Raw genomic sequence first — 13,227 nt, 5'->3', positions numbered from 1 at the left:
AAAAAAAAAGGCCAGATTTTAAACCAAGAAGAAAGGTAGTTAACACAAAGTGTCAAGACATCTCCAGGAAACTGACCTTCAGCTACAATCAGAAAAGTTTTAGTTCTAGACTGCAGAGTATACCAACAACACATACACAGTGTTTAGTCAACACTGGATGAGTTCAAAGGACAAAGTTCTTTATTATCCCTAGAGACACTGTCAGTCTTTAAATTGTGTATTTTTATTTTATGTATATGGGTGCTTTTGCATGCATGTATGTCTGTGAATGACATGCATGCCTGGTGCCCAAAAAGGCCAGAGGAAGGCATCAGATCCCCGGAAGTGGAGTAATAGATGGTTGTGAGCAGTCTTGGGACAAGAGTCAATTAACCTCTAAGACAGAAGCCTCTTTCTTCTTAACTATTGTCATCCAAAGGACTGAACACATACACGTAGTCCCTAAAAAAGATATGGCTCATGAAAACATTTTAGACCAGTACCATACATAACAGCCCCAACCACAAGCTGCCACAAGCCCATTAACTAAAAGTGGATGCACACAATATATCAAAGAATAGAATATGAAGCCATAAAGTAAAGTAAAATATTGAAATAAGCTTGTTCCTCCCTTAAGTTGCTTTTGCTCAGTGTTTTATAATACCAACAAAAAAAGCAAACTAAGACAAAACTTATGAATAAATTAATGAAAAAAATGGGCCGCACAGAGAGAGCATATTATTAATATTCAGCTATGAAGAAAAATCAATCTTATTATTTGTAGCAAATGGGTGGAAATGGAGAAAGTAATAATACAACCCAGCCACAGAAAAACAAGCACTGCATGTTCTCTTACAGACGGAAACTTAAAATCAGGTCAACCAGAAAGGAGAACGTGAGTGCTAGGAACTGGGAAGGGTATGGGAATAACACATTGCATCCCATTAACATGTACAATTAATATGTGCCATTTAAAAAAAGCAGAGCTTGCCAGTGCTAACAGCTATGAGAAGGCAGTCATTTCTGGAAGACCATGTGGGAACCTCTGTCTGCTCCTTTTGCATTGAGTGGATTAATACAAGGACATAGGTATGTGAGATTTTCATCAAGGGGCAAATTTATTTATTATTAATTTTAATCCATGTTATTACTCAATTTTAAAAAGAATTGGCTTACTTGCAAAAGCCAAAAGCCTTAAGGTATGAACAAAGAGGTCTTCTGGCCTTCTTATCTTCTTTGGCTTCCAGGACCCCAGCAGTAAACTCATACAGCTCTGATGGGATTTTGGCATCTGCTCGCTCCAAGTATCGCAGGACACCAATGGCTTGGCTTGCATTTCTCTCGGTCAGCAACAAGACAGATTTGGTTTTTTTATCTCCCTGCTCTGCAGGAGAACCCTTAAAATTGAGAGTGAATAAAAGAGGTAGATCATCCATACCAATCTGATTTCACTCAAAACTTTGTAAGCTCAGAATTTACTAATACACACACACACGAGAGAGAGAGAGAGAGAGAGAGAGAGAGAGAGAAGAAATAAAATAAAAATTGATCAAACCTGTTCAGTTACACTCTGAAAATAATCAGACATGCAGTATAGACGTCCACCAAACACTTTCGGGGAAGAAGGAAAGCTGAAGTGAACTACACAGGTGGCGTCGGTGATGGACAGGAGGGGTATGCAGTCGTCTGTTAAGGCTGGAGAAAGAATGTCCACAAGGTCCCATGAACTCTCCATAAGCAGGCCTAGCACCCATACCATACCATGTTTCTGTACTACATTTTACATCTTTATTTGAAGTGTTCAGGCTGAACTCAGGCCTCACACAAGCTAGGCAAAGGCTCAAACTAAGTTACTGCATCATACTTTATATATGCAAAGTAAGACCTTTCTCTTTCCCCCGCCAAATGTTACAGCCTAATGATAAAATTCCAGAGGACAGTGATCTCTTAGCTTGAAAAATGTTTTCCTCTATCATAAATCAGACTGCCCACAGACTTTTCACTTGCTCCTTAAGTTTTGAGCTTCATATTTCTGTTATTAAGCTTAGTATCATTACAGGTGTGTGCATGAGTGGATGACTGGATAGACAGACGCATAGACCAACACAGACTTTCTACATAGGTGAACCCAAACTGGATTTCTAGAAAGAACCTGCTTGCTAAGCTGAGAGCCCTGGAGTGCCTGGATTCACCTTATAAGAAAGGCCAATCTTCATCTGAAAGGAAGATTTTTCATGAATGCTGAAACCTTAAAAATAATAAATCTGAATATGATATAAAAATGAAAAAATGATCCCTGCTAGCTCAGCCTCATCTAAATACAAACAAAAATCAAAATACTTACTTAATACAATGTGAGAGCCAGGACTTAACTTCTTCTTCCACTGTTCTAAAATACTTTTTAAGTTAAAAGACATCTCTTTATGCATTTTCAAGCAAAATACTGAATTGCTTTCCATTACCTAAAGAGGAAACCAAAGCCGTCAGTCAGTTCACCACCAGATCACAGAAGCTCAGCTAACAGCTCTGTGAACTGCCCGTGCCAACTTTAAATTATCAGCAAGAGAATAAATCAATTTTGAGAATTGAAATTGAGAATGAGGCTGAAACATCCCCCATGGTTTTGTAGTCTTCATCTAAAGATCTACTGTAAGTGAAACACTATTTCCCTTTCTTTCAAGTAACATGCATGTGTGTGTGCATACATATGTATGTGCCTACATCAATTACGTGTGCTGCTGTTGTATGCTGTAGCTTATGATGGAGAGGAAGGCATGGTTCTGAGTTTTTAATCTTGTATTTGGCTTTGTTTCTACATTTTAGCATGAAATGTTTACAGAATTAGATTAAGCAGCATACATTGTAAGATAATTTGCTTGGCTCTTCTGTCTACAGTGAAGCGCTATGTGATATTACCTCATTATTATCTTCTCGGTTTCCTAAGAGTGCAAATGTAGTGTTTTCACACTTCACATAACACAGCCCCTCCTCCAGACCCTGGAGTTACACCATGAGACTGCAGCTCCCTCCGTCCCCCTCTGTCCATTTCTGATCAGCAGACTCAGCTATGACTCCCACCAGGATGAGAACGTGCTGACCTGAGGACAGGCTTACCTTGCATACAGTTTCTGTTTCAGCCACAGAGCAGGTGAAGATCAAGGTCTTCTGGGCCTGACTTGGAACAAAGTCAAGAATTTGGAGTAAAGTTGAGGTTTTCTCACACTCCAGGCACAGATGCACCACCTGCCGGCGAGCAGACAAACAGGTGCTTTCTGAGGTGTAAAGCTCTCCAGCAGCACCTCTTCCAGAGAGCATACCATTCAACAGGAAGGAATGCACAGGAAACCAACATAAATATAACCCACTTACAGACCTGTGGACGAAACCACAGCTACCATCTAACAGACACTAGTTACTTGTGTGTGCTCACCAGCCCCTCCCCATCACCTGCTGGACATTGCCATAGAGGGCAGCCTCCTCAAGGGCGGTGATCACGACGTAGGGATCCTTCATGAACTCTCTGACTAGATGGTCTATGTGTCTGTTCCAGTGAACACCCACTGCCACAATCTGGTGTGGTGCAGACTCCCGCTCTTCCACTTCAACGTTTCTTTTAAAGTTATCTAATATGGCAAACATCTGAAAAATTAGTAAATTTAATCTTTGTTTCAAAATAAAGAATTAGCTGGAACATAAAATTCAGGGACTATCATTTGATGTTTTTAGTGTGGGGAAAGCCTTTCCAAAGATTAAAAAAGGAAAAAAATAAAAGAAAATATTCGTCAATAAACACTGTAAAATTCCACTGGGACAGAATAAAGTCACAAGCAGCATCCTGGTGTATAATGTTTGTACCAAGGATGCTTATATTAAAGACTTTGAAACTCAATTATAGAAAAGATAACCCCATCAATTAAAAACAATTAACACATAGAAGAACAGAAACAATGATCAATTTGTATTAATTTTCAACCTAATTAGTCAAGGAAATAGGAACTAAGCAAATAGGAACCCACTGTTTACCAGTTTGCACAGAAAATAAAACAAAAGCAGGGCTCAGGCTTCCACATGGCAGGTAAGCAGTATGCCTGATGTGACAGCATGTTGGAGACAGCAACAGACTGCCCACGGGTTTGTCACGGTACAGAGCTGCTCTCTAGCTATCAGCGTGGTAATATGCACCACGGCTTCAAAGGAGCCCACACAGTCACTAAGAAACAAGCCTGCGCTTTACCTGGAGGCTACCAACACTGCCAAATAACAATTTTGGTCAGCATGCCACACTGTTTCAACACATGATTCACAAACTCAGTTTTAAAGGTGTGTGACTCCGATCCCAGAGAACCTAGACAACAATGAGGACCTAAGAGAGACTTACATGGATCTAATCTACATGGGAAGTAGAAAAAGACAAGCTCTCCTAAGTAAATTGGAAGCATGGGGACCATGGGAGAGGGTTGAAGGGGAGGGGAAAGGCAGGGAGGGGAGCAGAGAAAAATGTAGAGCTCAATAAAAATCAATAAAATAAAAAAATAAAGGTATGTGGCTCAGTAGGAGGGCGCTTCCCTAACAGGCACAAGGCACCTATGAGCAATAACCACATGCTGGACAACAGCACAACACTATTTGGTGTGGGAGAATGGTCTATATTCTGTCAATTATATTTTAAATAAATGCTGACTGGCCAGTAGCCAGGTAGGAAGTATAGGTGAGACAACCAGACAGGAAGTAGAGGTGGATCAATGAGAACAGGAGAATTCTGGGAAGGAGGAAGCCCACTCCTCTGCAGTCCTGATCCAGCCACAGAAGAAGCAGGATGTGACTGCCCTGCTGAATAAGGTACTGAGCTACATGGCTAACACAGATAAGAATAATGGGCTAATATAAGCTGTAAGAATTAATAAGAAGCCTAAGATACTAGGCCAATCAGTTTATAACTAATGTAGACCTCTGTGTGATTTCTTTGGGACATAACAATTGCAGGAAACAGGCAGGAAAGAAACCCTGACAACAACTATTAACTGCAAAGTTTAAGTTCTGAATCAGTACTAAATGGCTCTTACTATTAAGTGTATTTATCAACAAAAGCCATTTAAAAGAAAGACTACCTCTGAGTACAAGACAAGGGACGGTGGATCTGCTTCCAAGTGCTCCTCTATTTTTTTAATATTTTTAAATTTTCTTTTAAGAATGTCCCTTCTATAATTAGAGAAATAGTAATGAAATATGTAACAAATTTTCTTGGGAATTTCTGTTCTTCAAAGGGAGATTTACCATTAGGAAGGAAATTTCAGGTAAACACACTCTTATAAATTATAGATACAAATCAACTGATTTGCCAACTGTATATTCTGATTGCTTCAGGGCCTGAAGAGCTGACATTTCAGAAACACACAAGCTATGGTAACGGATAGCAGTGGCACCCAGTGTGCCCACACTCACTTGCTCATTTCAGAAACACACAAGCTATGGTAATGGATAGCAGTGGCACCCAGTGTGCCCATACTCACTTGCTCATTGGCTTCAAAGAACAACACTTGCACTTCATCCAGAACCAGGTGGCAGAGTCTAAGAAACAACAAGCTTCTGTACGTGAGAAGTCTCAAGAGGCTGTGTGGAGTTGTGACAATCACATCACCTACATTTAGAAAAAAACAGTCAACATCTTAGGGTTTCTACAAGTTTCTCCAATACTCCCTTCACCACGACTCACTTCCTTCTCAGCAGCCATTTCTCTACTGGGTGAGCAAGGCAAGCAAGCCTCCATCCACCCTGTGTTTGTCTGCAGTATCTGATCACACCCCCAGCTGCCACAGGCTCTGTTTGCCTGAAAAGCAGATTTCCTCAACTCTAGGCTCAGCATCTGACAGTGAATGGTTAGCAGCACATGACAACTAAATGAAATCATGCAGCTTTCTCAGATTTGAGTCAAGACTGAGCCTTCACCATGGACTCCCACTGTAGGAAGTCAAGTCAGAGCCAGCGGCCAGTAACTGAGGTCCCAGGTGCCTAGGCAAGCTCACCGTCATCTGCAAAGAAAATCAAACAGCTTGGAAAGGATGCTTACACCCCCTTGGAAGCTTCATATTTTTGGCTTCATCTTTGTGAAGTCCAATTGTTAATAACACAGGATGAAGAGGCCTGGAGGACATGCTATAGTCTCCCAATAACTCAAAAATAAACTGGGCCTTTTTCCACCCAGGACACACGATGACTGCAAGAGGCTGCAAAGACAAACAGATTCAAATAATTTTGGACAGTTGTTAGGAATCAAACATAACGTATACGAAACATCCAGACCATCTCCTGGCATAGAATTAGTCTTTAGCTATCATCATACAGATGAGAAAAGTGAAAATATAATTTCATTAGAGTGGATTTAGAAACACTGAACCAGTTCTTAAGCCAAGGCAAAACACTCCCTAAGACATTTAACCTTAACATACTCTTACAGGGTAGGGCCAAGTATTCTTCTTCTTCTTTTTTTTTCCTGAGACAAGGTATCTCTGTGGCTTTGGAGCCTGTCCTGGAATTAGCTCTTAGACCTGGCTGGCCTCGAACTCCCAGAGATCCGCCCGCCTCTGCCTACCAAGTGCTGGGATTAGAGGCATGCGCCACCACCAACCCGGCTTAGAAAGTTTCTTTTCTTTTTTAATTAAATTTATTTATTTTTTAAGTTGTCCTCATTTCCCAGGAAGACTCTGAGGCACAGAGGTGAAGTCACTCCTCAAGGCTGTGCAGCTAATACATCAGAAAAAAAAATAAATAAAAGCTCCGTTTCCTGCTCCTAAGCATCAGGATGAATGAATGCCTTAAAAGAGTGATCACCTCTGAAAGAACCTTAAAAGAACCACTGACTCCTTCTTAGACTGCCTCTGAATTAGAGCCCATCAGTCCAGAGATTCCCTAGAAGGTGATCTGCCTGCCAACATTTCATGGACATATGTTTTTTACTGAGAAGAGTCTGGTGGCCTCCTTCCTCTAGGAAGGTCCAGACAAGTGCCAACTTCTCCACGGGCCTGAAAGTAGGCTGCTTTGGCAGCAGGGGAAAGCAGTGGTGACACAAGTAAGGACTGGATGTCACTTTCTGCCTCAGAAAGGACTCTCAGCACAAAATGGCACCTCCACCATCAGCTGGTCTCAGCTGCTTAACCTGATGAAGGGTATAAATGCACACATTCAAGTCAGTGCATAACTAGTGCAGATTCCAAAGACACTAGGAAAAAATAAACCCCAGGACCCCTTCACACCCTAAGCAAGCTTCCTTGCCACACTTGCTTTATGGTGTATGGTGGACCCTCTATACTGTAACCTTTGTGCGTGTTCTGGGATGGAAGTTTTATAATGACTGTTCTGCAGGGCCGAACCCAGCAGCCACTTGCTGCTTATGTCTCATTTCCCTCTTCTTTCTTGTCCCTGGGGAGAGACTACTAAGCAGTAGGAGGTGCAATGGAACAAAAGAATGTGGGATAAGACAGCAGAGATTGAACTTCTAATCACACATTCCCAACAGTCTCCTGCACACTAACTGTTCTCACGGGAGACAGCAACAAGACATGGCCTGACCATCTTATCTTGGTGATGTGGCAATTTTATGAATTAAGGTAAGATCACCGTACAAACTCTATCATCTCTAAAAGCCATGTCTCTTCTGCCCAGCTAGGGCCATAGATGGAAATCACAGCAAGAGTCATCTGGTTCTGACACTAAGGAAGCAAAGGATATTTTCTAGCAGTCCACATTTTGTCTTCTTCCAACGTGGTCTTAAGGTGTGTCTGAGGCTGAACTCACGCCCACAACATAGCCCAGGCTGGCCTCAAACTTGTGACCTTACTGCCTCAGTGTCCCAAGTACCGGGAATATAGATAGGCCTGTGTCACCAAGCCAGCCTGACAGTCCATCCAGCTTCTAGACTATCAGTGTGGGAAAAAACTGAGTAATAAAACTTCAGCTTTACCAAAAAAAAAAAAAAAAAGACGTGTTATTTGAAAATAAACATCTAATCCATTTCAAAATGATTTCCAACTTACTCCATTTCTACTTGGTAATGACTTGTAGCAGCCCCCCATCTGCAAAACCGAAAGCAGCGGTGGCAGGTACAATAAAGGGTCATTTCCACAGTGAGAAATGACCACCACGTCACAGCCACGTGCAATAGGAGGCCAAGAGTAAGATGCAGTGTGGCTGGGTCCCGGGAACTTGTTTCTTTGAAGAGCCTACACAGAAAACGGTGGGGAACAGGAAGAGAAAGATGAACGACAGTGAAGAAATCCCTCCATCTCATCCCCCGCCCCCAGGACATAGTACACAGCTTATGGGGCTTACCCTGCTGTGCTCCAAAGACCTACTTTAGGTTCTGCGTGAATTTCTCCCAAGCACTGACTTCCTGTGTTCAGACTACTGGTTCTCTGAACGCACTAAAGTATCTACTGAGTAGCCAGCCCTCTGACTGGAGGACTAAAGCACACACAACAAGAAGGCGGCTTTGTCTCCTTAATTCTCTTCATATTCTGCCAGCCCATCTGCCTCACTTGTAAAAACTATTCCTCATTTGATTTTTGAGACAAGGTCTTGCTATATAGCCAGGCGGGTTCCAAACTGTCCGTTTGTTTTCTTTTCTCATTTCATGTGTATCATTTTGGCTGCATGTAGTGTTTGTGCAGCATGTTCACGTAGTGCCTGTGCAGGTCAGAAGAGGCTGCTGGAAACCAAAGTCCATCTGCAAGAGCAACAAGCTCTCCAGCCCCAAACTCTTGACCCTCCTACCACAGTTTCCCAGGGGCAGGGATTACAGATGCATGCCACCCACCCCACTTAACATTTAAAAAGAAAAGAAACATGCTTTTATTGACATATTAATCTCTTCACCTATCACTAAAACCTGAAATGTTTCAGCAGAAGTCTGCAACCAAATACAGCTTTCTAAAAGGCACTGAGTGCTGTGTGATTCTCCTCCCCAAGGTCCCGAGTTTCCAGCAGAGCTGAAGGCACATGTGCCAACTTGCTCCTTCGCCAGCAGCTCATGTGATCTTCATTCTTGACAGTCTTGTGGAAGAAAAACTTGAGTAGCTTTCGGACATGAGGTGAAGAAAATGAGACTCTGAAAACCTGCAAACACCTTTCTGCCTAGACAGCTCCCAGAGAGCACAAGTGTAGACCTGTCTTAGGGCTGGAAGGACTGCATGCTCAAGTCCAAAGTCCCCAGAGCTGCTGGGTGCAAGGCTGAGGTCATCCTGAAACATGACCTTGGGTGGGACCATTTCTTTTTTTTTTAATATATATTTATTTATTTATTATGTATACAATATTCTGTCTGTGTGTGCCTGCAGGCCAGAAGAGGGCACCAGACCTCATTACAGATGGTTGCGAGCCACCATGTGGTTGCTGGGAATTGAACTCAGGACCTTTGGAAGAGCAGGCAATGCTCTTAACCTCTGAGCCATCTCTCCAGCCCCGGGACCATTTCTTAACAGCTCTCACGACCTCTGTATCTGAGTTCAGCTGAGTGACAGCCACTTGGTTAACCACTCTGTTCATTCAGCCCAGCCCGATTTGACTGTCGGCGTGAGGAGTCATGTCACCGCCACTCCTCAGAGAATCTCCTGCTTCCTTTTCTCTTGCATTCCAATTTCCAGTTACTGGACCAAGTTAAACCCTAAACTTTATTCTACTTTCATCCTTGTTCTTTCAGTTCGCCTGCATTTTATACCTCAAACCTACCAGTCAAAAATATTCTCTATTTTCTGAATCTTCCTTTCATTCTAACTTTGTATTTTGAGACAGTTTCATGTAACTCAAGCTGTCCATGAATTTCTGTTCTTCCTGTCTCTACCTCCCAAGAACTGAGATGATATCAGTCCCCCCTTAAAGTCTAAGTGTTTTAGTTCTTGTACGTTAAGCCATGAATTCATAGGAACAGATGGAGCAGCTCAGCTCTTTTCTATTATCTCTCACAAGCTACATCTGCAGGGGGAGCAGGCTGGAGCCACAGCCAAACCCAAATATTCTCGCTGGCTTCCCCTCCCCCCTCATTTTCCTGTACCTGTTTCAAGAACCAATCAGCTCTCCAGCATGCTTAATATGTTCAGGACACAAATTGACATGAACTGTGCTTGTTTACAACAGTGCCAACAGCATGCTGAGCGACCCTGCAGCCTCCTGGTTTGTTGCACTAGTACTCACGGGGTGTTTCTTTTTGAACAGTACCCCTTCCCTTGATGTCTACAGTATCACCCTTTTTGTAGATTTGCATGTATATGGCTAAAGGGACAGCTGCATGTCTCCTGGAGGACCTGGAGAACATATAGTGAGTGAGCAACAGTTCACTTCCCTACAAGGCCTGGGGATGCATCCAGCAATCAAGTGATCCTCCTCTCTTTTTGTGTCTGTCACTATGGCCAACTACAGCAAGATCCTTGGTCCAATCGAAAGGAAACCCCACCTCTAAGAACAGAAACACAAAACCTTGTTACTGTGAAATGGAGGCAATATCTTCTTCTGTCTCTGGGGGTAGTTTTCCAGAAATCAAGTCTCATCATGCTGAACATGCTGATTTCAAAGTTCTGAGCACAAGGACTCCTGTGTCCCATCCTGCCCAGTCCCTAGACTGCAAGCCACAGCACTGCACCCAGTGATGTGAACTTTCTGGCAGTCTCTTCTCCCTGAACTGCATTTGGTGTTTTAGGTGAAGGATTCTTATCAACATATCTACGATCACCAGTTTGTTCACACGGAACAGAGACTGAAAGCCGGCAAGCAGCTCAGAGGGTGAGACAAATCTTGTCATCAGGCTACTGCAGGAAGACAGGGTGGCAAGCAGGCATTCTGACTGGGGCAGTTTCAAACAGTAGCATGAAATGCTTTCCAGAAAGTAACTTGAGCCACCCCTCCCCCTCAGAACAATACAAACTGGTAGTGCACAGTCAAGAAGCAGACTGGGGATGTTTACTGTCCACCTGCCTTTCCTGCCTTAGTCAGCCACGCTGCCACCTGTCCACCTCCCTGAGACCTGTCCAATCTCTTCCCTGCTCCAGACCTCACAACCTTTCAGCAGTCTGTCCATCCTTGAGGTTTGGTTTTCTATTATTCAAAACCAAACCTTAGCCTTTTTAAAAGTCAGGATGGAAACATAAGTGTATGTAATTGATTTACCAAGTGAAATCTAAGGATTATAAAAAAATTTGGCAAAGGATGGATAAAAAAATTATTACTCTGACCTGGCAATGTGTTCTAAGCTCCCATTTGAAAATTTACTTCAGCTGGGCGCTGGTGGCACACACCTTTAATCCCAGCACTTGGAAGGCAGAGGAAGGCAGATCTTTGTGAGTTAGAGGCCAACCTGGTCTACAGAGCAAGTTCCAGAACAGGCTGCAAAGTTACACAGAGAAGCAATACCTCGAAAAACCAATAAATGAATGAATTAATGAAAGAAAATAAAAACTTACTTTAGAAAAGCTGGGCATGGTGGTGGTTCACACCTTTAATCCCAGCACTCAGAAGACAAAGGTAGGTGGATCTCTGAGTTCAAAGCCCATCTGGTCTACAAAGCGAGTTCCAAGATATCCAGGGCTACACAGAGAAACCTTGTCTCAAAAAACCCAAAAACACTTACTTTAGAAACAGATTGACAATTTCACAACAGGCTTTTCTACAAAAGAAATCTGGACTTACAAATACATGAGAAATAAATCACAAAGATTTCAAGAGAACTTCAGAGTCAAGAATTATGTAATGCAGCCTTAGAACTGTTTATTCAAAATCTTCCTATGGGATTGGGAAATATTGATAAAATGCATGCCTAGGATGCACGAAACTCTGGGTTCCAGCCCATCGATCTTAGAACAGAACAGAGGAAAACAAAGCAAGCCTCCTGTGTCAGAAAGGTTGGGCTTCCTTCAGGAGTCTGGCTCTAACAATACATTCACCTTCTTCAGGTCTGCTGACAGAGGGGATTTCTCCAGGGTCAGACAGGGCTCGATCCTGTTCCGGAGTACCACACCAGGCTGTAGTGTACCCAACTTCACCTTCTGCAACTAACCAACACAAACATCAGACAACCATAGCCAGGTCTTTCTGGAGTGGGCAGTAGAGTATTAAGGGCGTTTTCCCAAGAGGAAACCACAAGATCATCATGTAAAAACCTAGGAATACATGCTTCTTGGAAAACACATAATCCCCCCACAAATTAAAGATCATCTGTTCCCCCCATATAAAATACCCACTACAGCCATAGCTCTATAGATTCTGCTAAAGCCATGACTTGGGAAAGCCCCATCTAAGGAAGACAAGAGTCTGAGGGAGGAAGGAAGCTTAATAACACTAAGTGTCTGTCTTGTTTGACCTTTCATTTTTAGGGTTTGTAATACCTGCTGCAGGTCAGAGATCTCATCAGCTCTCAAAGGATCAGGGTTTAAAAACTGTAGTAATCTGTAAAGCAGGTAAAAGGTCAATTTGAAGAAGAAAGTCATTACATTTTCCCTGTTTTAACTCTTCCCTGTGGAGAGAAACAGTAGTTTTTCACCCCAAGGCTTATCTGTGAAAATACTGTCTTGATGGCCTAAGATTCAAGGGCCATGGAGATCACATCAGTTTCCTGCTTCCCAAGCAAAACTTGGGCTGGCATCTGGGCTACCACCCCTACCACCAACATCTTGTACAGTTGTCTGAAAGGGGCCCAGCAAAAGTCAGATCCACTGGTTTAATCATTAGCTTTGTTTTATAGTCAGAAAATACCAGAGAAGGACTTGTCCTCTGCTCATGCAGAGAAGGAATTTGAAAGTGCTTTTCATTATACGCAGACCTATCACTTCTCAATATGGGTAAAGGATTAGTGACAGCACCAGAGAAGTCACACTATTTTAAGCTGTAACTAATTGGGTAAAATACATGTCTAAATTTAACATATATGTCTAATTTAAATATAACTAACAGGTAATAGTACCCAATTCTCAAGTGCCTTTACAGATCTGAGAGTATGACATTTAACAAAAGAACTTCTAACATAGAGACATGCCAGCTCCTGCAGTATCCTTTAGCTCCTCCAAGAAGATGCATGGTTGCAAAAGACCTTCTAACTGGAGGCTTGCCTTTGCATATGGCAAAACTACCCACACAGAAAAAATCAGCCTTCCACCTCATCAGCTTCCTGGACACTACACCAGGGTATGATTGTCTCATCCTGCCAAGACAGGTAGACAAAATCTGCCCTCATCCCCACAGAAAAATCTTCAGGCCTCCTGGACTCAGCAG

At 42.6% G+C, this 13,227-nt stretch overlaps 1 protein-coding gene across 1 annotated transcript in view; it reads right to left on the bottom strand.

Moving 5' to 3' along the window:
- Window positions 1-13,227, bottom strand: part of Tdrd12 (tudor domain containing 12) — a 69,052-nt gene that overhangs the window by 16,578 nt on the left and 39,247 nt on the right. The window contains exons 12-21 of the mRNA XM_026789914.1: window positions 12,345-12,405; window positions 11,904-12,011; window positions 8,010-8,195; window positions 6,047-6,203; window positions 5,490-5,617; window positions 3,427-3,618; window positions 3,094-3,222; window positions 2,324-2,441; window positions 1,535-1,674; window positions 1,156-1,376 (exon numbers count right to left, since the gene is read on the bottom strand). Coding sequence (XP_026645715.1) covers window positions 1,156-1,376; window positions 1,535-1,674; window positions 2,324-2,441; window positions 3,094-3,222; window positions 3,427-3,618; window positions 5,490-5,617; window positions 6,047-6,203; window positions 8,010-8,195; window positions 11,904-12,011; window positions 12,345-12,405 — 1,440 coding nt within the window. The remainder of the gene's footprint in view (window positions 1-1,155; window positions 1,377-1,534; window positions 1,675-2,323; window positions 2,442-3,093; window positions 3,223-3,426; window positions 3,619-5,489; window positions 5,618-6,046; window positions 6,204-8,009; window positions 8,196-11,903; window positions 12,012-12,344; window positions 12,406-13,227) is intronic.

The sequence above is a fragment of the Microtus ochrogaster genome, unplaced genomic scaffold (assembly GCF_000317375.1).
Source record: "Microtus ochrogaster isolate Prairie Vole_2 unplaced genomic scaffold, MicOch1.0 UNK32, whole genome shotgun sequence".
Classification (NCBI taxonomy): Eukaryota; Metazoa; Chordata; class Mammalia; order Rodentia; family Cricetidae; genus Microtus; species Microtus ochrogaster.
The sequence above is the reverse complement of the archived record's forward strand: the minus strand, read 5'-3'. Positions and strand labels throughout refer to the sequence as shown.